The sequence below is a fragment of the Procambarus clarkii genome, chromosome 68 (genome assembly GCF_040958095.1).
Source record: "Procambarus clarkii isolate CNS0578487 chromosome 68, FALCON_Pclarkii_2.0, whole genome shotgun sequence".
In the NCBI taxonomy this organism is placed as follows: domain Eukaryota; kingdom Metazoa; phylum Arthropoda; class Malacostraca; order Decapoda; family Cambaridae; genus Procambarus; species Procambarus clarkii.
In genome coordinates this window covers 6,364,427-6,389,068 of record NC_091217.1, presented here as the reverse complement: position 1 = coordinate 6,389,068, position 24,642 = coordinate 6,364,427, and the positions used below count along the sequence as shown (strand labels likewise).

The 24,642-nt window shown below is 40.4% G+C and overlaps 1 protein-coding gene across 1 annotated transcript; it reads right to left on the bottom strand.

Annotated features, from left to right (window-relative positions):
• Positions 1-6,164: 6,164 nt before the first annotated feature.
• On the bottom strand, positions 6,165-19,013 carry Rbm13 (RNA-binding motif protein 13). Its single transcript, XM_045769368.2, has 8 exons — positions 18,824-19,013; positions 16,531-16,577; positions 16,107-16,250; positions 13,719-13,901; positions 13,093-13,222; positions 10,959-11,138; positions 8,924-9,019; positions 6,165-6,624 (listed from the first exon to the last, which is right to left on the bottom strand). Exons 1-8 carry the CDS (start codon positions 18,836-18,838, stop codon positions 6,412-6,414), a joined length of 1,008 nt encoding a protein of 335 aa, XP_045625324.1. The 5' UTR covers positions 18,839-19,013; the 3' UTR covers positions 6,165-6,411.
• Between the last annotated feature and the right edge of the window lie 5,629 nt (positions 19,014-24,642).

Here is a 24,642-nt window from a genome sequence, read left to right as displayed (position 1 = left end):
CACCCAACTGGGCGGCAGCTTTACAGTCATGTGCAGGCTGCACCTACAGTAAGCACATTTTGGATACTTCGCTAAGATTCCCGGCAATACATCATTATGAATGAAGTGCTTGCACATTTCTTGGACTCCATTGGTGGTGTTATCTCTGAATTCCGCGATTTTTTCACATTCCATTATATAATGACGTAAAGTATGCGAATAGTTCTGCTGAAAGAGTTTACATTTAGTCAAATCTACATCAGCTGATGTTACAAACTCCCAGAGATACTTGTAGCCGAGCCTAAGCCTAGCAATGGTAACATCTAGAAGTCTTCTAACCTTATTGGATGACCCATAGACGTGTGGTTCTTCCTGCATAATAGAATGATAATAGATGGCGCAACTGGTGTGAATTTCACTTTGCCTCAAGTCTACGAAATTTTGTTGATGTTCCCGGAATATTACTGCCCTCAGGCTGCTCAAAGGCAGTCCAAGATGGTAATCAATTCTCTCACTTTATGAGCAAAAGTTTTGGCTAACTCATCAATTCTATCATGCATTCGGAAACCAATATGAGAAGGAATCCACAGGAGACAAACTCTGACTCCACCATTGATTATTTCACCATATCTATGTCTAACCTTAGACACAAGCACGTCACAGTTATGTCTTGAGGAGCTGAGGGCAGTCAAGGATGACAAGGAGTCACTTACAATTAGCGTGTCAACTTTGGATTTATATACGCGCTCGAATGCAAGGATTATGGCAACCAATTCTGTTTGAAGAGTGGAGACCCAGTTATTAATACGCTCTCCACACTCATGGGAGAGAAGAAACCATCTCTCTGTTTACATCTGGTTACATAGTCGAGCAAAGTGCCATCATGTAGCTGCATCTTGCGAACAGGCCCCCCCCCCCTTCCATCTGGGTGGACGTCGGTTCAGGATCTTTGTTTTCTCTACTGAGATGACTTAGCCTAGTTCCCGACATGTGTGCAATACAGAACATTTTGGGTGTTGGTATATACATTGGTGTGGATCAGCATATCATCTGCATAGTTAATGATGTGTTCGCTGGGCCTCCTAGTTGCTGAGTTTAGGGGTGCATTGAACAGAGTAGGACTGAGGACACTTCCCTGTGAAGTGACCAGTTCAAAATCTCTCGTTACACTCCTATGCCCTTGAAACAGTACAGATGACTTCCTGTTGGATAGTATTATGCAACAACCTTTTTGTCAAGATATTTACTTCAAACATTCTTATGTAGGAAAACAATATTCATTCATATCGCTTGACTTGTTAAATACGTCCCTTATGCGCTGACTTATGCTCTTGATCTGAAAATTTGGCAATTTATAACAGTGTTCTGCACATTAATTTTTTTGTCTCTATATTAACTTTCGTTTTATACTCCCAGAATGTAAAATTAATCTGATTTTTCCTTGACAGCTTTTGAGACTAAGGCGCTTCAGATAAACTTGAATTCTTTGTCAAATTTCCCTTCCTTCTCACGCTCTGGGTTCGTCGCCTAACTATGCGTCGAGCTCACGACAGACAAAGAATAAAAGTTTTTAAGTTGAACATACCAAGAATTCTTGACAAAGGTTAAAGTTACGATTCCGGCTCCCGTGAATATCATCACACAAATTCTTGCATATCATACTCAGAGGAATTTACTTGCCTGGCCTGGGACAGGTATGAGGCTCGTCGTCTGCGTAGCCTCTCGTCCTCATAGCCTCTCGCCCACATAGCCTCTCGCCCTCATAGCCTCTCGCCCACATAGCCTCTCGCCCTCATAGCCTCACGCCCACATAGCCTCTCGCCCTCATAGCCTCTCGCCCACATAGCCTCTCGTCCTCATAGCCTCTCACCCACATAGCCTCTCGTCCTCATAGCCTCTCGCCCACATAGCCTCTCGTCCTCATAGCCTCTCGCCCACATAGCCTCTCGTCCTCATAGCCTCTCGCCCACATAGCCTCTCGTCCTCATAGCCTCTCGCCCGAACCCTCAACTTCTTTCATCCATTGTTTTTCTTATCTACGTCGCCTTCACAACACACGAGGAAATTTCGCATAAGAAAACAAAAACAAAATCATTATTTAGATCACTACACATCTAATTATAGACTAGGTCACCTCGTAAGGTACGCGCTATAGCCGACACAATGTGAATCCAACCTGTGACGTCCAGAACCCCATCTTCTAGTCGCTAAAATATACTATTATTGAAGGATACAATAAGCTTTTCGGAAATATTACGTATCCCGCCTATTGGCCAGCCTATTCAGAAATATTTCGTATCCCGACTCGCAAAGCAACACCTCTTTTTTGTTGTTATACTGGTGTTCGATAAAAGGAAGAACAGTATAACAAAATGTATATAATTGTGAAGAAAATTCCCCTTGAGAACGAGTATTGACACTGTGGTTTGGGGAGAGAGTGACGTCACGCGTAGTCCCGGCCAATATTTACCCGCGGATGGACAATACCACCCACTTTCCAGCAGTTTGTCCAATCAAGCAATATTTACTGTTCTCGGCTCATGCTGGCCTCTCACAATATTCAAAAGTCTCATTTTTTTCTGTTACTATGTTTATAGTTGTTTACTGTTATCTGTCCATGATAATTTTTGTAATTTTTTGTAATATTGTAAATGAGCTGCAAAGAGTGCGAATGAAGTTTACGAAGTTTAATGGAGTTCATTATGATTATTTTTAAGCACGATATTAAGTCAAAAGGAAGAATTCATTTTCTTCCTCCGGTTTCGCGGTCCTCTTGCCATCTATTGTTGTGTTTACTATTCTCTTTCACCATTTCTCCCTGCTTACCCTTTTTATGTCCTCTTGCCCTTCATGTCTACCTGCAGCATCATCACTCTCTGTCCCTGCATTACCTCTCCATTGCTCTAAATCCTCCCTCCCTCTCTCTGTATATCATCCTTGCCACTACATCTGTTCACAATCTCTCTCCATCGGAATACCCTCCTTCCGCACACATCTTTTCAGCCTCTCTTCCTTCTTGTACCCACGCAATCTCTTCCTTTCTCTGCGTTATGTCAACTTCCGACAATCTGAATAAGTTTATATAGCGTATATACCTTGCTAGAGCGAACGCAGGCATTTCGTCATAATCAATTCCTAGGCTGGAATTTATTACAAAATCTAAACATATTTCAAAGTGTTTTCTGTATGAAATGATGCCATTATATGCATCTTTTTTTCGATATAACGGACTTATGTTCAATTTACCCTTAAGCAATGTAGAGTCCTTCGCTGTCAAACAACGGTGTCCACTGGGATATGTTGGAGTTATGCCCATATTCTCGATTTATGTTGGTCCTGTTTGCTCTAATACATTTTTACATTTTGAATGTGTTTTATCTTGTTTAAGTATGTCAGTTCCTTTGCCCGTCGTCATTCTTTTTAACTTCCCGTCTCTTATCTTTTTTTTCCTCGTTGAGAATCTATTGTGGTTGCCTGAAGGTGTTCCTTGCCTCTCTCATTTCACCCAGTGCTTTTACTTGCCCTCTCTCTCCTTTAATACCCTCCCCCCGCCCCCTGTGTTAATTTACCAGAATAATGAAAAACAAACATACATTACATAATTGCTTCGCGAGCATGTTGATTCTGCAATATTTTCCCACGAACACAGCAGCGCGTGCCTCTGGATTTTAAATGACCAAGATTACAAGTAAATATATAATAGGTCCGTAAGAATAATATTTCAGTCGATGGTTAACTGTGAGGGGCTTTCCTAGAGCCGGAACGTGTGAATGATGATATTTACATCTGAGAACTTTGATCGCCAAGGGAGTAGGTTTTTGAGTAATAATTCAACGAGTTGTAATCTCAAATAACTAAAATATCTAAGAATTATTAAATATTAGTGATGCCTTCTCAAAGACCGTAATCATCATTGGGCTGTGAGACATAATGACTATACTTCTCAAGAATTGTAATAGTGTTTAATTATCTAAGAGGTCTTATCTCAAAGGGGGTGTTATCTGTATGTGCTAGATTTAAAGTCTGTTTATTTCTTGAGGCTGTTTTTATCAAGTCAAAGGACTGCTAACTCTCGGGTCGTAGTTTAAATAATTAAATCATCCAAAGCTGTCGTGTCAAGAGGGTTCAAGTTGGCAAGAGCTGTTAAGTTTATTGAGCAATTCCATAAATTTACCTGAGGGCCATCAGCTCTCTAGTAGCTTTAACGAAAAAGGAAGCCGGCGGATTGTCAAAGTCCCCCCCCATTTATTCTAATAATTTTATAGAGCTGGATTTTAAATTTGGCACATACAGTTTCAGCGGGTAGGCGAGTATATAAGGGTGAAAAAGCTTTGTTCTGTCTTACATTGTGGCTTGATGAGCTTGAAACCGTTGTTCCTTGTTTGTTTTATATCTGCCCTATTAAAGAAGTGGCCTGGATCAATATTCTCAAGTGTTCAATATTTTCGACGCGATCCGCCCTTTCATGTCTGGTTTGCAAAGCTGTTGCCCTCAACTGTTCCTCTCATGGCATTGTTCCTGGTATGTTCCTCTTGCCAATTTAGTTCAGGACTAAGTTTTGTTCCCCGGTGTTGAGCCTTCTCCAAAGCAGATACATCTTCTGAAGATCGTCTCCATGCTTGGATACAATAATCCAAGCATGGGTGCACTGGAGATTTACCCAGTTGGAACCTTCTTTTCCTTGACGTCAAAGTTTCATTTGACTGTTTCTAGGATTTGGTTTTTTTTTTTTTTTTTTACTGCAATTTCAACTTGTGCACATCCTGTTTATATGAGCTTCTTGGTATTAATGTTAGGATTATTTTTACTCCCAGGTCTTTTTCTCTTAGTGTTTCTTTTAATTGTCTTCTCTTCATGGTGTAGTTATATACAGATTCTCTATCTCCCTTACCCATTTTCATTATTTTACCCTTATTTGGTTTGGATTGTACCTTACCTTGTGGTAGCAGCCATCTGCCTACTCCTGCCGTTCGTCAGTCTGTCTTCTATGGTCCTCACGCCGGCAAGTTCACCTTTCTCAGTAAATCATGGGCCAATCCTACACAGTATGTAGTTTCTTTCTTGCAGGAGACCCTTGCCAGCATGTTGCTGGAGAGTTGAAGTGGTGTTTTGGCACCGTGATGATATTGTGTAGGACTGGCTCATGATTTACTGCGAAATGTGAACTCGCTGGCGTGAGGACCATATTAGATACTCGGGGAGGGAACCTTGGGTGGCGTAAGATAGAAGTGGACTTGCCGAGAAAAAAAATTGCATTAGTTTTATAGTATCCTGTGCAAAAGTGACACCTGCAGTGTTATGCCCTGTACATATATAGTTAAGAAGTACACTTGGTGATGGTTCTGTTTAGTGTTGTTTATCCCCTTTTAGATTGATTATTACTGCAGATCTTAATAACTTGCCTATAAGTCAGAGTGGGATCGAATAAGTAGAGGCACTAAGGCCCCCATATAAAGTTTGATAAGTAAAGAGCCCGGTTACCAACTAAGTGAGGCCGTAACACGCACCATCACAGTGCTCTGGTTTTGTTGTCATTCATTTATTGCAAATAGCTGACAGGCGGACAAACGTTTAACATTCCTTTCAAATTTCTCCGAGCATTTTTCATTTAAATTATGAATATTTTTGAAACGTAACACAGACATTAAATAATATATATCAGGTATGTGTTATGCAGGTTATGCATGATGGGTAAGGTGGCGAGATGATACGAGCTTCCGTCATAACTGCCAACGTATCTTAAGCCATTATTCGCAAGTTTGTGATTACAGACTGTGATAATTCAGATTGTTTACAATTTTTATTATTAATAACACAATTTACTGTAATAATTTGGCTTGTTTTCAATATTTTATTATTAGCAATGATTTTTGTGCCTAGCGAACTTACCCAGTATGCTCATCTGGCTCCCTATGGCACTCGGTCTCACATCCGTAATAAGGTTGCATTAGATGCAGGGCAGTTTTTTGATAAATTTAAAAATAAAAAAAGCGCATCTTATACGCCGACAAATAAGGTAAAGTGTACATTAGTGTAACTGAATATTATTTTTTAAATAATACATTAATTCACTGTTTCCTGGTGTGTTTACTAATTATCACGCTCTTGTGCTCCAAGTGAAATATTAACATCAGATTAAATGTACTTTTCACCAAGATGATTACATGGTAATTTAAAATAGGACACTTGAGAAGGTGGAAAGTTTCTTAAAATACAGTACATGTATATAAGCTATCTCAATTTACAGTAATGTTCTATTTTTAACTTACAGATGAGATTTAGCATATATTATACCAATTGATATAATGATGCATTTATTTATTTAACAGTAATACATGTAAGTTTCTATATAATACATGAATATATTAAAAAAAAAAAAAATTAATAGTTTTCAATTCGAACACAAGTTTGTATTGCTATAAAATTATTTCTTCAAGATGCAAGTTTGACTTTAGTAGATGTTTCTGGTACTTCATATTCCACTTCCAAGCGTGCTTTACCTCGACGTTTGATAACTTTCGGGACTTTGCTCTCCTTTCGTAATCTCTTCTTGTTTTTGAGAGGAGAAGATTCTGATTGGTCTTCACTGTCATCAGCAGGATCAACTTCCTCTTCAGAGCTTAAGGCCAGATTATTAGCTGCTTCCTGAAATTTTATTGAGCCGTCAATAACTAGATACATTAAATGACAAAGATAAATGACTGATAAAAATATTACAAAAAATTATGTAAAAGTAGATTGCCAATTGCTACCTAATGTCACCAATAAATAAAAACAATATTAGTCAAGCTTAGGATCAAACTCAAAACCTCTCTTTTTAACAGCAAAATGCATTAATGTTACATACACCCCACTGCTATCCACCCAAAAAACCTGTCCATTTTTTTTTTTTTACAATTTGTATAGCTGGATACTCAACAATATCTTCTGTTAGGTGCCATTATAATTAAGTGAAATTAAAAGTTGTACCATTTAGAGATCAAACCTAACAGCAGCACGTAATTTGGGAAAGTCATCGCCTAACAAAAAACCTCCATGATCTTGATTCAAAACACTCAATAACTAATTAAACACATTAAGTACAATAAAAAGTAATATGAACAATAAGAAATATAACTTGCAAAAGTCACTTTATTATGAAATTGGATATGGCTCAATTGTATCAGGGCACTTGAAGACGATATATTTGACATCCAACCACAGCATCTCTCATAATGCTCACTCATGGCCTTATGCCAAGTGCAAGTTTGTATATGTCAATGTTTGCAAAGTTCAAAACTAAGGAGTATAAATTGAGGAAGAGTGTAAAATGCTCCTGGTGGCAGCAACCAGGAGGCCTGATCAGAGACAGGGCTGTGGAGGACACTGATTCCTGAAACCTTCAACAGGTAGGTAGTAAATCAAAATCTTTGCAAACTGCAAAATATTTGAAACGTCTCGTTTCCAAACAGTAATAGATGGTTGGAACGAGGTAAGTGAGGTGGTGGTGGATGCCAAAAACTTCAGTAGTTTCAAAGCTACTCTCATTAATAAATACACATGTATTTATTAATGACAGAGTACTGGGAAGATAAGACACAACAAGTGTAGCTCTCACCCGATAATTACACTCTGGTAATTACGAGTATCTTGTGCCCGAAAGCACAAGGTACCAAATGAAAGATGAACAACTAGGCGATGACCCAGTCACAATGCACGAGACAAAACAAATTTACCTAGGCTGCCACCAGGAAAGACATGGCAGCAAGCCCACAAAAAAGGTGAATCTGAAGAGAGAGATATCAAAGAAATGGACACCACTTCAAGTGACAACATTGTCCCCAAACAACTGGAAGATGGGATGGAGAGCCAGTGGGAATAACGGGTTCAACTTTTTCTGCCCTGAACTCGGACAGAGCAAAACCCTAAAAACCCCACAAAACTCCAAAGCACAGAAAAACAGCCCTGAAGAAACAAAACACCACAGAACCCACATCAAAAGGAGCACAAAGGCCAAGCCCACCACCAATGGAGAAGGGATGGGAAGGGTTCAGCCATAAAAACAGAACAAAGGAGTGCTGCTGGTACACAAAAGATGCAGCAGCCAACACCACACCACTATGCAATGACTACAGGGCACTAGAGCTCAAGGAATGCTACCTAAACACAAGCACAGGCAAGCCCAACAAACAAGTAGTGCTAAAATTTGGATGGCACACATAACAGGAAGGCCAAAATGCATGCAAATCAAGTTTGAAAATGCAACAAACACAACCCCCCCCCACCCCTGCACTGGAAGTGTGTCTGAAGAAAGGTCAACACTTAGCTGAGGACTGAGCCCAAAGAGCAGTGCACAACTGGTGGCATGAGTGTGTTAACTAGCAATTGCTTGCCGCTTATGAATGAGTGCATGTTTATGTCCAGCTTGCTTATCGTGTTAATGCAGCTGCTTGTTTTGTTGTGTCCTACTTTTCTAGTGGTTTTTTCCCATCAGACTACTGTAGTAGTCTAGTAACCCTTCCCTTTGCCTCTACTGAAAGGCCTAGATTCTGGTAATGACTTCCATTAGGCACTTGTGAATATTAAGAACCTGGTGTGGTGATTTTGATGCAGCTATGCTTGTTTGTTTTCAAGATATTGCTCAAGGTCTTCTTGCTGAAGAGTTTAAATTGATTTTAAAACTGGCCATCTGGGGGTTACATGGCCCATTTATTAAAGGAACAGTCCTTTCACAGTCACACTAAATGCATAAAATTTCAAGCAATATGCAAAGACATTATCAGGATGTAACATAGAAAACTATAAGATGCTGACTACAGGGGGAAGTTTTAACTCTTTATACACAGCTTTCTAATCATTTACACCTTTGAAATCCTTTGATTTGAAACACTGGTAAGAAAATAATAATAACTAAGGATTATGATTAGTAAAAGACAAGAAATAATATATCACTCGAATTTATTACCTCTAGATCAATATCTTCTTCTTCACTTTCGTCAAAGTCCCCAATAAACTCCCTCTCTTCCTCACTCTCATCTTCCTCCTCCTCATCACTATCCATCTGAAATTGAATAAATGTGAGATGATTTATGAATATTTCAAATGACAATCCTCTTAATTATTTTAGTAAACTTTCATACTATTCTGAAAAATGGAATAGAACAGATGTACTGCTACCCAAATTTTGACCAACACTGACTAAGTTCCAGATATATTGCAGTACTGTACTGTAAAAAGGTCAATACTGATAATGTTTCTTAGAACTTATCAATAAATATCAATGCTTCTTGCAGTCTTAGGGTTTATAAATGACAATATAAAAAATAATATCGTACCACCAATTAATCATAATAATAACCATAGCACAATTATTCCTGCAAAGTCCACAAAAAATATTAAAAACACATACACAGCAGTGATTACCGATTAGCTATACAGTACTTAAATTACACTAATCAAGGCCCCTTCCCAGGCAATCCTGAAGTCAAGTGTACTTCCCAGACACAGACGAGCAAGAGCCCAAATTCTGGGCAGGCAAGGGAGGAGGAGCATCAGAAGCAGAGACATTATGACACCCACAAGGAATGCACAAGAGACGATCCCCACATAATGAATGTAGGAACAGCTATGTTCGTTGATAGTGCCATAGAAGAGAAACAAATATACAGCCAAAGTGAAACCAAACCAAGAAAAAGGGGGGGGGGGGGGGAGGGGGTTCAGTTTTAATGTTGAAGTTTCTTCACAATTTCACGAGTTGTCCAAGACATTTTTTCACCTTCTTGGCCTCTGGTTTGGATTCTTTTCTTTCAAACATTTGTCCAAACTAATGCAGGACCCAATAAAACTATTCAATCACATTAACATACCTGTCATTTTTATGGCAGACCTCAACACTCAACATCTTACATTTCAACACAACAGCATAAATCTCCATGATCAACAACTACACCAACTAAATCTAGAAAAGACTTTTTCGTTGGACCTAATTCCCCTACAGCTTTTATAGCTAGTGGATCCAGTAGTCCTAATCTTATCTTTATTAACAGACTAGGAACACATCAACACAACATAACACCTGAACCTCTCACAGGGTCTGATCACATTCCCATGTCAGTAGACCTCTCCATCAACCCACATACTCAATCACACTACTCACTTTTCATACAAAAGACCTAACTTAAAGGACCTGATAATGGTCTAGGATGGACCAAAACACTGTAAATTCTTTTATTTTTAGATGTATGGGTTGGACATCTTATTTTCAGCCATGTTATTTTAACTTTCTTTTAAATGCATCCCAGTTGCAGACAATAAGACAATACTGATCAAACATATGCATCCAGTGGAAAAAAAAGCATTGAATGAAATGAAATGCCAGTTTCTGAGAGAGCCCCAAAGGCTCCCTGAAGCTATCACACTAATTAAGTGCCGTACTACAAGGTGTCATCAGTCATGGGGTTCTATTAACCTACCAGAGACCACAAGCCAGAACCTGCCCTCTCCCCCCCCCTCAGAGAGGTGCAGGTAGTAATAGCCTATGAACACTTTACATTTAAAGTTTATCATCATTGCCACCATCTAAGGGAAGGCCCCCAGAAAGATAGACAAATCAAAACAGACTACTGCATAATTAAAAATAAAACCGTAACCTCAAAATTGCCAAAAAAGAACTCCCCAACAATGAAAACAAACCACCAAAATTTTGTGAACCGGCCCCCCCGTTAGTTTGTCCCCACTTCCTGATGGGGCACAACCACCTCCCGATGCTCGGGCTAGGCAATGACTTGGATGAACAATCCTCAATTAATCAAACATTTAAATGTGCCACTGAACAATTTGTACACACACACACATGTATGAATCATGCACACAGGTGCAGTTGTGAAAATGTTGACAGAAACAGATCAATATCTGTAAGTTTGGTAATAGACTAAATCAAAACAGTATAAATGATAAATGTATGGAAAAACATAAGATAGTAAATGTTAATCTTTTCTTACCCCTTCTCGTCTTTCTTCGTCCATAACTTCTTTTTCTAGTTGTTGCTCAACATCCTCATCAGTCTCAATTTCTTCCTCATTCTCATTCACTACTTCCTCCTCAATATCACTTTCTTCTTCTTCTTCCTCTTCAACTCGAACATCAAACGCTTCTTGAGGAAAGTTGTAAATGCGCTCATACTGTCAAAGATAATTTCTTAAGCACACAAGCAATAATGGTAGCAATGTTAAATATAACAGATTCTAAAATCAAAGTCACTTCTCTAATCTATAGCATTCAACTCTCGTATAATAAATGAGGTTCGTCCTACAAAAAGTACCCACTATTACAATTCATGAGTATATTTAATTATATAAAAAGTATTATAATAAACTATATCTTCCACAAAGTTAGTGCTTCTTGGCAAAATTTGCTATCACCAAGCACATGTATTTATTAAATAAAGTCTGACTTAAATGACTAGCACATCCTCACACAAACTGCATATGCTGCACTACGTAAAATGGTAACATTTCTAGTAATCTATTCTACAATCTATTTTATCATCTTCCTCAACACTATCATGAGAATGTGTACACATTCCAAGCTTAAATACAAATTTTTTCTATTCATATTTTAAATAATATCCTCACTCCATATGGCATAGTTATGTCTTCATCATAACCTTTTCTGTGGGGAGCCCCATCAGCTCCCTGAAGCTATCTTACTGATCAAGTGCCATACTACTTGAGTGTCATCAGTCACAGAGTCCTTTGTAAGCCTACCGGGGACCACGAGCCAGAACCTGGCCCCCTCAGAGGCGAAGGGAGCAATGGCCATGAACACTTTACATTTAAAGTACCATGTCATCTTGCCATCGACCTGGGAAGGACCCAGAAAGGGTAGGCAAATCAAAGCAAGACCACTGTCTGGTTGAAAATTGCAAGCAACATCCTCACAAGTGCAAAAGAACTCCCCCAGAGAGCAAACAAACAAGCACTTTGTCCAAGTAACCCCCTGCTCGTTAGCTCCACCCTCCCACAGGGGAAAGGGGGAGCCAGCCTAGGTAAGTCATGCTGTCACCATTCAGTGCTTTGACTGATGCCGTGCCTAGTGGTCGCTCTGGCTCCATGTTCCCGTTTTTCTTTGGTGTTTCGCCCTTGTGACAGTATTATGAAATGGATGTGTGCTTGTTGCAAGAGTTTCGAGTACTGGAGCAGCATGCACGTAGGGTCGCCCTTCCCTAGGTGCTCCGCAAATACTGCCTTTGTGTCTCCGAGTTATCTTCCCTGGGGTATTCAGGAAACACTTGCCGTTAGAGGGCGTCCTCGCTTGAGTTGAGTCAGGGGTCTTGGGCGTTCCGCCTTGCCCTGGATAGGGGCGAGTTTGTTTGCTGGTGGGGCACACTGCAGCTAACACAGCCTGCTTTTACTATCAAATGCTGTGAAATGTGAATGTGAACAATGTGAATCACACCCGCAGGAAGGAAGGAAGGAGGTGCGGACTTAGTCCAGGTGGAATACACCATCACCTCCAAATCCACGTCACTAAATCACACAGGGTTCAACTCTGGGAGTCCAATCGTGAACCATGTCATGAACCACATATATGGGAAGCCTATAAAGTAGCAGCTGCCTGATATGTATCCTATCTTGAGGCAGACTCTGATTATAGAGACACCCAACATGCACATATGGGATAAGACTCCAGGTCAAACGTGTCACCGACTCAACAGGCAGCATGGCAGAGGCAGACAGAATGAACATCACTGGGTTCATGGACACACTGATGCAGCATTTGCTGACTGCTCATACAGGGGTGAGGGTTTTGATGTTCAAGTTAGAGAGTTTTTATGTTGGCTGTTTCACCTTAGTTTGCACAATTTACACGCTTTGTGGAATAACTCATTTAAGTACAGTACACTTAATTGACTGAAATATTAATTAGTACTGTAAATAGGCTTACACTGTAATAAGTACACCTATATTGCATGTTAATCTGTTCTTGGCAGAGCTAAGCAAGTGTCTTGCAACCCACTCCTTTGCTGCTATTCAGTCTAGTAATGTCCTCAAGAAACAAATACTGTGGGAAAGACTAAATTGTGAATAAATTGTAATGTATAAAAACATTTTCACGTTTTTATACTGTACTTACGGTTCCATCTTTCAACCTTTGTAGAAGCTGCTTTTCAATTGCATTGTCAATCCTAGCAGCAATAAGAGCTTTCTCTTCACGTCTTTTGATACGTAAGTCAATTTTACGCTTTATTGGGACCAACTTCTTCCTGTAAATAAAAATATATTGAATGGTATTGCTGTTATTATGCCATCTAGTTCCCATTATAAATTATTTTCAAGACAAACTGCCAATAAAATATTATTACAAAATTAGATTTAATATTACAAAATACAATAAAATATTACAAAATACAGATTTAAAATTGTTATAAAACAAAATCAGATTCATAATTTTGAAGAAACTACAATGCCATAGTGCTTGAATGAAGTTGAAGGAAAGACCTGATATATGTGTAAGTGTATTAAAACCAAAATTTTAGATGTAACCCTTTAAGAAACAATGTAGGTTGCATCCGAAAATTTGATTTTAATACACTTAACACACATTTTGGATCGTTCCTTCACCTTAATTTCATAATTTTATTATAAAACGGTATTATATTTCAAAAAAATCTTGCCATAATGAATAGATAGAATTATATGATTAGTTTGCCAAATGACAAACATATTTCAGTATAACTTTGTGCTGATATTACAACTTACTGTCTTCCTAGTTTAAGTTTTCTCATACGAGTCAGGTATTGTGTGATTTTGAGCAGGCGCTGACGGCATTTTTGACGAAAGTATTTCTTCCAAAAGACCAGATTTTCATCTATCTGCTGCAATGCTTTCACAAAGTTCCGTGACAACTTTACCTTTTCCCATTGTTTAGCTGGGAAAAAGGCCCTGAAGAATAAAAATGCATTCATATAAATTTTATGTCTTAAATTGTAGACTTATGATTGCTGACAATCACTAGACAATAATTGCTGGAGTGTACAGTTGCTGATTGAAGTTGACTTTTTGCTTCTGTTGTAATGTCATTTTCAAACTCTCTCTGTTGCCCCTCCTTAATCCTGGTGTGCTCATTCCTGGCCCTCTTAAAAATTCTGCAGACCAGAATCTACCAGAAGGCCAGCCTGATGTGGCTGTGAAAAAGTTATAGCAAGCAAGGTAGCAGGCAAGGTAGACCTGAAATTAGCTACAGGAATGATAATGTTTATTTTGAGGTATAATAATAGTGATGTACGAGGAATTTTTTTAGTATATATTGTAAAGCTTGATTAAGATATTATTACTCCTTACCTTGACACCCTTGGGAAGAGGTTTGTTAACCTAAAGTCTGGAACTCTAACTAGCTTACATTGCCAGTATTGATTTGACAAGAATTGTGGGAGTGAGAGGATGGGGAATGGAGACACTGATAAACTACAAGGAACTGTGAAAAACAGCAGGGCGAAGCCAACCGACAGTGTGTGTGTTCCAGAGTTCAGGCCATTGGCGAATGTTCCTCCCACATCCTGACTATAGTAGCTACCCTGGAACTATCCTGCAAGAGAACAGAAAGCTGTTGCTCTCCCACAGGTGTTTAAAAAAAATGTTAGGCAAGGGTTCTGTTCATGATAAGAACAGATTAGTATCTGACATTTGGGGCCCTGTCCAACCAGGAATAGAGACCCTGCTGCTTGATACCTGCTTGATGGGGTTCTGGGAGTTCTTCTTCTCCCCAAGCCTGGCCCGAGGCCAGGCTTTACTTGCGAGAGCTTGGTCCACTAGGCTGTTACTTGGAGCGGTTCGCAGGTGCACATATCCACCACAGCCTGGTTGGTCCGGCACTCCTTGGAGAAAATGATCTAGTTTTCTCTTGAAGATGTCCACGGTTGTTCTGGCAATATTTCTTATACTCACTGGGAGGATGTTGAACAACCGTGGACCTCTAATGTTTATACAGTGTTCTGACTGTGCCTATGGCACCCTATACCTTACATTTGGGGGCCTGTCCAACTGGGAATAGACCCTATACCTTACAGTAGTTATCACACTTGTTTACCCAACCTTATATCAGGTCAGGTCCCTTCCCTGAACCTTGCCCAGTGTCATTAGTCACTATGTGCTACTATATTATTTCTTACAAAAACACTATTTCTGCTCTGTTTCTTTAACTTTTTTGGTTTCTATCAGTTTGCCCGACATTGACTTGTATGCACTTTTTCAATACAATATCTCTTGTTTATCCCTCCCAAGTTACAAAAACACTGTAGAGCTCCCCAGCCCCCAACACTTCTTGCTGCCTGCCTGGCTGACTGTAAAACCCTGACTGACTGACTGTGACCAACTGTGATAGCCTGACTGTGACTGCCTCACTGAGGCTGCATAACAACAGTATGCAGCCTCAGTGAGGCTGCCTACACAACAATGACAGGGAAATAGGTGCAGGGATGAATCCCTGACGGGGGAATATGTGCATAAGAATTATAGAGGGAAGAACTAATGGCTAGGGATCATAGGCATCAAGGAAAATAATACCAGAACTAGTCTGGTACAGACACTAATTGCATAAATGATACATATGAAATTACCTTGCTTTATTAGAACTTTGAAAGGAAGGAAGGATTAGCACTCTATACGAGGATCACAGTACTGCTGATTCAGGCAATGTGGGTCACAGAGTAACATTAGTGGATCATGTGGACATTTTGATTTGCATGTATAGTGGACCGAGATGCAAAAAACAGGGACTTGGAAGGCGATTCGTATTGGTGGGCATTTGTAAAGTGAATATTCATATAATGGGGGACTCCCTATAAAGCCTATAAAGTGAAAGGCTCAGGGAACAGGATGTCACCACACTGGAAGACAAGATGCATGACAGTAACACGCATATCTACAGGAAATCAACAAAGCAATTAGGCTAAGGTAAGGTATATGCAGGAAGTCACAATATTAATCAACTGATTGTTGGGAAAGCAGAGCTTAGCAGTTCGAGCTCAACAATGCAAGAACATCTAGGTGAATACATTTAGGTAGCCGAGTGGATATGGGTTAGTCTCGAACTAAATGCTTCACTGAAAATGACAGTGGCACTATAAAACAAAAAACAATTTCACACACCTTTCAGCAGTACGCATGTATAGATAAATAATGCCTTTCTCTTCTCTGACAGTAGCATACTGTGTGTTTGCAAGAGGACAAGAGCTACGACTGCATAATCCTGTTAGGTTGTATTCATTTCTACAAAATCTTTGGCTTTTTGTTCTGGAAAAAATTTATAAAATATTTTAGAATTTTAGTAATTGTTGATGTGTATCATTACTATAATTTAATTCAAATCCAAATAATTATAAATGTTACCAATTCATGAATAGTTAGCTGGTAGTTGAAAATTTGTCAATACATTATTTACATAAGAAAATACTAGGCAATATAATCATGAACACTGTACAGTATTTTGCTGACTCTGGGCTAATGTCACATATACTGTACAATACAATATTGAAAAGTAAAGCATTTGGAATAAACTGTCTATGGTACTTACTGAATTTTAAATGAGCAAAAAGTTTTGTTTATGATACTCCATGTTATCTGAAACAAAAAAAATATTCAAAAATTAAAGGAGAAAAGAGATTTACAATTGGTTTAGCATGTAAAATTATTAAATATTGTCTACAGTGATACAAGTTATTGCAGGCTGCACTAATGTATATTGGGAAAAGTTAAATTATATCTAGAAAACCATGCCAGAAACAAAATTGGAACATGAAAACTGTCAAAAAGGGGCCAAAAACATAAGGTAATCTAAACAGGAGATTTTTTATCACACAAGGATGATAGAGAAAGGTCTAGCCTAGATCAGCTTATCTCTGGATATGAAAGTTTGATGTAATGAGTACAGGGGGTGCAATGATTACAAAATGCTATACAGTAATGACATCAAGAATATTAAAAAGTAGATTGGTGTAGTGTGTACAAGCTGGTGTAAAGAGCAAAGGCTTGTGTAAAAAGTAAACTGTAATGAACTTTAGATGTTGGTGGTCATCTTGGTGGTAATTAACTATTTCACTGATATGCAGCTACAGCTGAATGATGATAAATCAATAGCCCCTAGGTGCATTGGCTCTGGTACCAGAAATTAAATCCACAAAATGACCAAGCCTCAAGACTTGAGCAGGAATGCCAAATACCAGGACCATAATCTGGTGTACTCATTTGGTAAAAATATTTCCAAATTCCACCTGTTCAAAGACTAAAAACCAGTCTCCCATGTTCTGAGACTCATTCCTTGGTAACCAATGACCATAAATGTTTGATATTAACATGTAAGGTAGATTGGTGTTGACCATGTGTTGGTAGGCAACACATGGCCGACATGTGGGGCCAATGGGTCTCCCCATGGTTGTGGGGAGACCCATTGGCTCCCTGAAGCTATCACACTGAATAAATTTATAATACTAGGTGTCATTAGTTGCAGTTATATTAGCCTATCGAGGACCACAAGCCAGAACCTAGCCCCATCAGAGAGGCACATGGAGCGATGGCCTACGAATACTTTACACTTAAAGTTTATCATCTTTGCCATCATCCAAGGAAAGGCACCCAGAAAGACAGGCAAATCAAAACAGACTACTGCATGGTTACAACAAAACTGCAGCCTCAAAATTGTCAAAAGAACTCTCCCTGCAACATAAACCACCAAAATTTTGTGCACCAGCTCCCCCATAGTTTGCCCTCTCCTCCCCGACATGCCTGGGGGGAGGGGGAAGGAACCGGCCTGAGCCGCACACAGTTCAGTTTTAATACCGATGTCCGTGCTTGATAATCAACGTCGCTCTGGCTCCGGGTTTCCATTTTCTTTGGAGTTTTTTGCCCTCGAGGCCATTTTCTTACATGGAGGCGTGCAAGCCAGGAGTTTATGGAGCTGCATGTACTCAGGGTTTCCTTCCCTGTGCACTCTGTAATTACTACCTTTATGTGGTCAGGGTTAAGAAATTAACCCTGTTTGGTTAGGAAAAGTTATGAAATCACTAGTTGTCAAAAATATATACTTAATTTTTAAAAGATTCCCCATTTTGCACCTACGAGATAACGTAAATTTTAGGGGTTGTAAATGTTAAACCTGTTTGATAAGCTGTTCACTCGAGACAGTTAAGCAAATCCCAGTTGAGTCTGGGTAGAAGTGACAGGATGAAGAACCTAGCGGGTTTTCTTCCTATTGAGGGTGCTGTACATGTTGCTAAGGATAAGTGGTGCTGCCTAATAAATTCGCCCTTCAGGACAAAATTTAAATTTGCTTAATTTTATTTATTTCTATACAAGGTACAATAGGTTTGCGAGAGTACGTAACATTGGTTTTCTTATATTCTTGCAATCCACTAACATGGATAGCATTTCAGGGTAGGTTTTTTTTTTTTTATACAATATATACAAGAGTTCTTACATTCTTGTATAGCCAATAGCACGCATAGTGTTTCGGGAAAGTTCTTAATCCTAATTTTCCCCTGGAATATGACGTGCCAAATAGTTTAACCAGGTACCCATTCACTGTGGGGTGCACAGAGGCTACAGTTAAGTATTGACACCCAGTCAATCCTCCCCAGCCAGGATACTGAGGATTAAGGACGTGCCTGCAAGGCTATGCCTGCTAGTGGCTATACAGGAATGTAAGAACTCTTGTATTTATAAAATAAGACATAGGTTGGACAATTTTTTAATTCATTAGGGAGCAAGTTACATAGACTGTGTTCATTTATTTGCATGGAGTGTTTGCACAAATTTAGTTTGACTGGGGGTATCAAAGATATTTCTGGTGTTACAGAAACAGATGTACTTACATCATCACTCTGCATTTTGCTTTGTTTTTATAAAATAACGACCGGGTGTGATAATTTGGACAACTTCTTATTATGATTGATGTCCTTCTAAGCACTTCTCCTCTTCTTTATGTTACATGCAGTATGTATAAAGGAGTTAGTGGAGCCGACGACTGCTCGAGTGGTCGCTAATGGCAGCGTGTCGACCAACGTGTTTACATGTGCTGAGTTGTGCATTACGAGTATATTTACTTTTGATGCAGTCATACATTTTTAATTAAATATTCACATTGTAAATTCATCTAAAATAATTACAGAATCATCTGATTAGGATTATGAAGTGTATGCTAAAGATTTTTGTTTGGTTTTAAGCTCGTGTTTTTCCTCTGACGTATATGGTCGTTATTGTGTATATACGCTTGTTAATAAGAAAAACAAAATTAGTAAACCTTGGGTATAGTATGATAATATCTGCGAATGAATGAAATAGATACAAAACTCTAATTAAGATATATCTTATGCCCCTTAAGCTAAATAAAATCATAGATAATATGAAGGCCACTATGCGTACTAGAGGCTTTACAAAAATGTAAACACATCATACTATGTACTCTCATAAACCCAATGTAATTTCTTGTATAAATAACTAAATAAATAAATAAATAAATAAATAAATAAAGGCGAAAGAAGCAAGTTTCAGGGTTGCCAGACTGAGCTACAAGTAGCGAATTGGGCTACTTTTGAGAGCCCCGCGGTCCCAAATTTTTAATTTCGCTACTTGCTACTTTTGTGCCTAATTTAAAAGCAAGATGGTCTAATTTGGGCTATTAATGTTAAGAAACGCAATGATGATTATTTATGGTCAGATGCAACACAAACAAGGATCCCGCGATAGCAGCCACAGACTGACGATTTAAATGCGAGCACAGCACGCAGTATATCCTTTCACGACCAAAGATCACATTCACTCCAAAAATATATCTTCCACTTACGGGGTATTCATGCCCGTGCCACCTCTATTGGGTGGCTTAATCTTCATCAATCAATCACAAATAAACGGTTACAGCCCCGCGCCTATGCCAAGTCCGCTACGGTTCACAATTAATAGCTCGTGCTGCTTGGAACTTTTTCTTCAGTGTAGTTGAATCTAAAGGAATAAGGACCTGCTCGAAACGCTATGCAAGCTAGTGGCTTTACAAGAATTTAATTTTTTTTTATATATCAATAAAAAAATATAAAAAAAAATACGCTGACGAATCTCCTTGTGTGCGATGATACTTGTATCTGGCATAATTAAAATATTAATTTAAATAATTCGTTTGTGAGACAATATATGATATTTAGATCTATTAATTACTTTGGAAAGGCCTATAATGCCTATATAAATATTAATTTACACACTCCTGGCGCTATGCGTTAGGCATTTCAATATGGCGTTCCAATAATTTTAGGCAGAGGGTCTCTGCAGGGTCGGTGGGTCGCTTCCGGCTCATCGTTGACCCCGCCAGTCGTCAGGAAGCAGCGGCGTGAGCTAGGTTGTTCCCGTGTAGGTAAGGCTGATAAATTTATTTTGCTATCTGAGCAGTTGGGAGGTACGCCTGAATATATAGTCTACCTACAATGCTTAATGCATTATACATTTGTTCGCTATTATAATATTAAGGGTTTTTGTAATATCTCCGAGGGTTATTGTTTCCGTATTTTTTTTTTCATCCGGGTTCTGTGGTATTCAAATGTTTGTATTCCACTAATGCTAAATAGTCTGTCCTCTCTCGGATATTGTGGAAGATTTTGAGGATCATGATTTGCCAACATTATATGGATAGGATATTATGTAGACTACACTTCCCCATAGTGTCAAACTACCACGTCGTCAGGCTAGGCTCGTTAACGCGGCGGTCGACCCTCCACCCCTCACCACCACCTTCCAAGACGCATTTATTATCGACTTTCATGTACTGCGTATCAAAAATAGTTTTTATCGTGTATAAATTAATTTTATATTCTACGTTTAATTAGGCGTATAGTAGGTTGGGTATTTAGGTTCTGTTGCCAATTTTCACTTGAAGGGTGAAGCATTTACAGTTGCCTGTCCTCATGCTAGGCTCGCTTATGCGGCCGCCCAACCTAAAGTCGCATTCTTCAATTTTATTGCACTGCGTATTCAGAATTATTCTCGCGAATAAGGTAATATTCAAGCTAATAGTTTTATAAACTAAGTTTAGTGACAAGCGACAGTCCAGTGTACAAATACTGGAATATATGAACAACTTCCTAACGGGAAGGAGCGGGGACACCCCTCCAGGAACTGAATTTACCCGAGGGCCACTATACACTAGTGGCCTCGATGAGGACAATAAGCCGGCGGCTTGTCAAAGGTCCCCCATTTGCCTTGATTATCTTTTCCAGCTGTATTTTAAAACCCAGCAGAGGTTTGGCGTTTACGGCTTCGGCGGGTAGGCGGTTCCACGGGTTTACAACCCTATGGGTGAAAATGCATCTGCTATTTCCTGGCCAACATTCTGGCTTGAGTTTGAACCCGTTGCTCCTTGTTCGTGTAACATCTGACCTTTTGAAGACATTGTCCTGATCGACATCCTCCAAATTGTTTAGTATTTTAAAGGTTTCTATGAAGTCCGCCCTGTCATGCCTGGTTTGTGGTGTTGTTAGCCCCGTGGCCTTCAACCGTTCCTGATACGAGAGATGATTAAGCTCTGGTATGATTTTTGTCGTAAGACATGGCTCCATAGCTCTGGTAAGACATGTCTGTAGAGCAGCTATGTTTTTCTTAAGATGAGGTCTCCATGCCTGGATGCAATAATACATGTGGGGGCGCACCTGGAAACTTATACAATTGAAGGTCTACTTTCTTTTCCTTGAAGGTAAAAGTACGCATGATTATTCCCAGGGTTTGGTTTGCATTTTTACTGCCGCTCCCACTTGTTGTACAACTGTCAGTGAATGGTGGATTCTGACTCCAAGATGTTGATGATTTGATAGTTGCGTTATGCCTCATGTGATGGACTCTGACTCCAAGCTCCTTTTTTTCATCTATGTTGACAGGTAGTGCTGTCAGTTTGGTAGTTGTGACGTGGATTGTTATGCCCCCACATGCAAGGTCTTGCATTTATCGACATTTAAGTCATCTGACCATTTGTGAAGTTGTAGATCTCTTTGTAAGGTTTCAATATGGCTTTCACTTCCCACTTTACCACAGATCTTAGTGTCATGTGCAAATATGATGTGGTTTGTAATATTCTCGTCTGTCATTGATGTATATGACAAAAAGGGTTGGCCCCAAAATGGACCTCCTGTGGCAACCCACTTAGCACATTCTTGGGGGGTTGGATGAGATATTTGCTTGCTAGGCTTGCGATTGCACGGGCTCCGGGGGTGTGATTTGTTGGGCTTCTAGTTGTTCATGGTTGGGCTCCGGTTCGTGCATGGTTGTGCACCAATGGTTGATTGTGTATTGGTGCTCCAGGTTTGTTTGCTAGGCCTCCATGGTTGTATATTTCTTAGAAATCCGGATTTCTTTTTTTCGTCGGAGCTCAATTTTTGTTTGCTATAGCTCCATAGTTGGTTTCTAGGGCAAGTGGAGGATTTTAGTTAGGGCTAAGGAGATTTTTGTTTGGCCGAGCTAGGAATGGAGTTTGGTTGGGCTCTGGGGCTATTTAGTTTAGTGGGGCTTGGATGAGATGTATACTTGCTAGGCTTGCGGTTACACAACTGGTCGGGGTCCGGTTACACAACTGGTCGGGCTCTGGTTACACAACTGGTCGGGCTCCGGTTAAATAACTGGTCGGGCTCCGGGTGTGTCACTTGGGCTTCGGGTTGTGCATGGTCGGGCTTTGGTTCATGCATGGTTGTGCTCCAGAAGTTGTTTATTTGGTTCGTTCATGCTAGGCTTGCAGTTACACAACTGGTCGGGGTCCGGTTACACAACTGGTCGGGCTTCGGTTACACAACTGGTCGGGCTCCGGTTAAATAACTGGTCGGGCTCCGGGTGTGTCACTTGGGCTTCGGGTTGTGCATGGTCGGGCTTTGGCTCATGCATGGTTGTGATCCAGAGGTTGTTTGTTTGGTTTGTTCATGCTAGGCTTGCAGTTACACAACTGGTCGGGGTCTGGTTACACAACTGCTCGGGCTCCGGTTACACAACTGGTCGGGCTCCGGATAAATAACTGGTCAGGCTCCGGTTGCTCAACTGGTCGGGCTCCGGGGGTGTCATTTGGGCTTCAGGTTGTGCATGGTCGGGCTTCGGTTCGTGCATGGTTGTGCTTCAGATGTTTGTTTTCAATTGTTTTTGTTTGTTCATGCTAGACTTGTGGTTACACAACTGGTCAGGGTCTGGTTACACAACTGCTTCGAGCTCTGGTTGCATAACTCTGGGGGTGTAACAGGTTGGGCTTTGGTTCATGCTTGGTTGTGCTCCAGAGGTTGTTTCTTCGATTTGTACATGCTAGGCTTGTGGTTACACAACTGGTCGGGGTCCAGTTACTCAACTGGTCGGGGTAAAGTTACTCAACTGGTCAGGCTTCGGTTACTCAACTGGCCAGGCTCCAGTTAAATAACTGGTCGGGCTCTGGGGGTGTCACTTGGGATTTGGGTTGTGCATGGTCGGGCTTTGGTTCATTCATGGTTGTGCTCCAGAAGTTGTTTGTTTGGTTCGTTCATGCTAGGCTTGCGGTACACAACTGGTCGGGGTCTGGTTACACAACTGGTCAGGGTCTGGTTACACAACTGGTCAGGCTCCGGTTACACAACTGGTCGGGCTCCGGTTAAATAACTGGTCGGGCTCCGGTTACTCAACTGGTCGGGCTCCGGTTAAATAACTGGTCGGGCTCCGGGGGTGTCACTTGGGCTATGGGTTGTGCATGGTCAGGCTTCAGTTCGTGCATGGTTGTGCTTCACATGTTGCTTGTTTTGAATTGTTTGTTTGGTTTGTTCATGCAAGGCTTGCGGTTACACAACTGGCCGGGGTCCAGTTACACAACTAGTTCGGGCTCCGGTTACATAACTCTGGGGGTGTGACTGGTTGGGCTTTGGGTTGTGCATGGTCAAGCTCCGGTTCATGCATGGTTTTGCTCCAGGGGTTATTTGTGTACTAGAGCTCTAGGTTTCTTTGCTAGGGCTCTATGGTTATATCTTTGCTAGAAATTCAGGTTTCTTTTTTTCGTACATAGCTCAATTTTTTGTTTGCTATGGCTCCATAGTTGGTTTCTAGGGCAAGTGGAGGGTTTTAGGTAGTGCTAATTAGATTTTTGTTTAGTCGAGCTAGGAATGGAGTTTGGTTCGGATCTGGGGCTGTTTAGCTTAGTGGGGGGTAGGATTAGATATATATATATATATATACTTGCTAGGCTTGCGGTTACACAACTGGTCGGGGTCCGGTTACACAACTGGTCGGGCTTCGGTTACACAACTGGTCGGGCTCCGGTTAAATAACTGGTCGGGCTCCGGGGGTGTCACTTGGGCTTCGGGTTGTGCATGGTCTGGCTTTGGTTCATGCATGGTTGTGCTCCAGAGGTTGTTTATTTGGTTCGTTCATGCTAGGCTTGCAGTTACACAACTGGTCGGGGTCCGGTTACACAACTGGTCGGGCTTCGGTTACACAACTGGTCGGGCTCCGGTTAAATAACTGGTCGGGCTCCGGGTGTGTCACTTGGGCTTCGGGTTGTGCATGGTCGGGCTTTGGTTCATGCATGGTTGTGCTCCAGAGGTTGTTTATTTGGTTCGTTCATGCTAGGCTTGCAGTTACACAACTGGTCGGGGTCCGGTTACACAACTGGTCGGGCTTCGGTTACACAACTGGTCGGGCTCCGGTTAAATAACTGGTC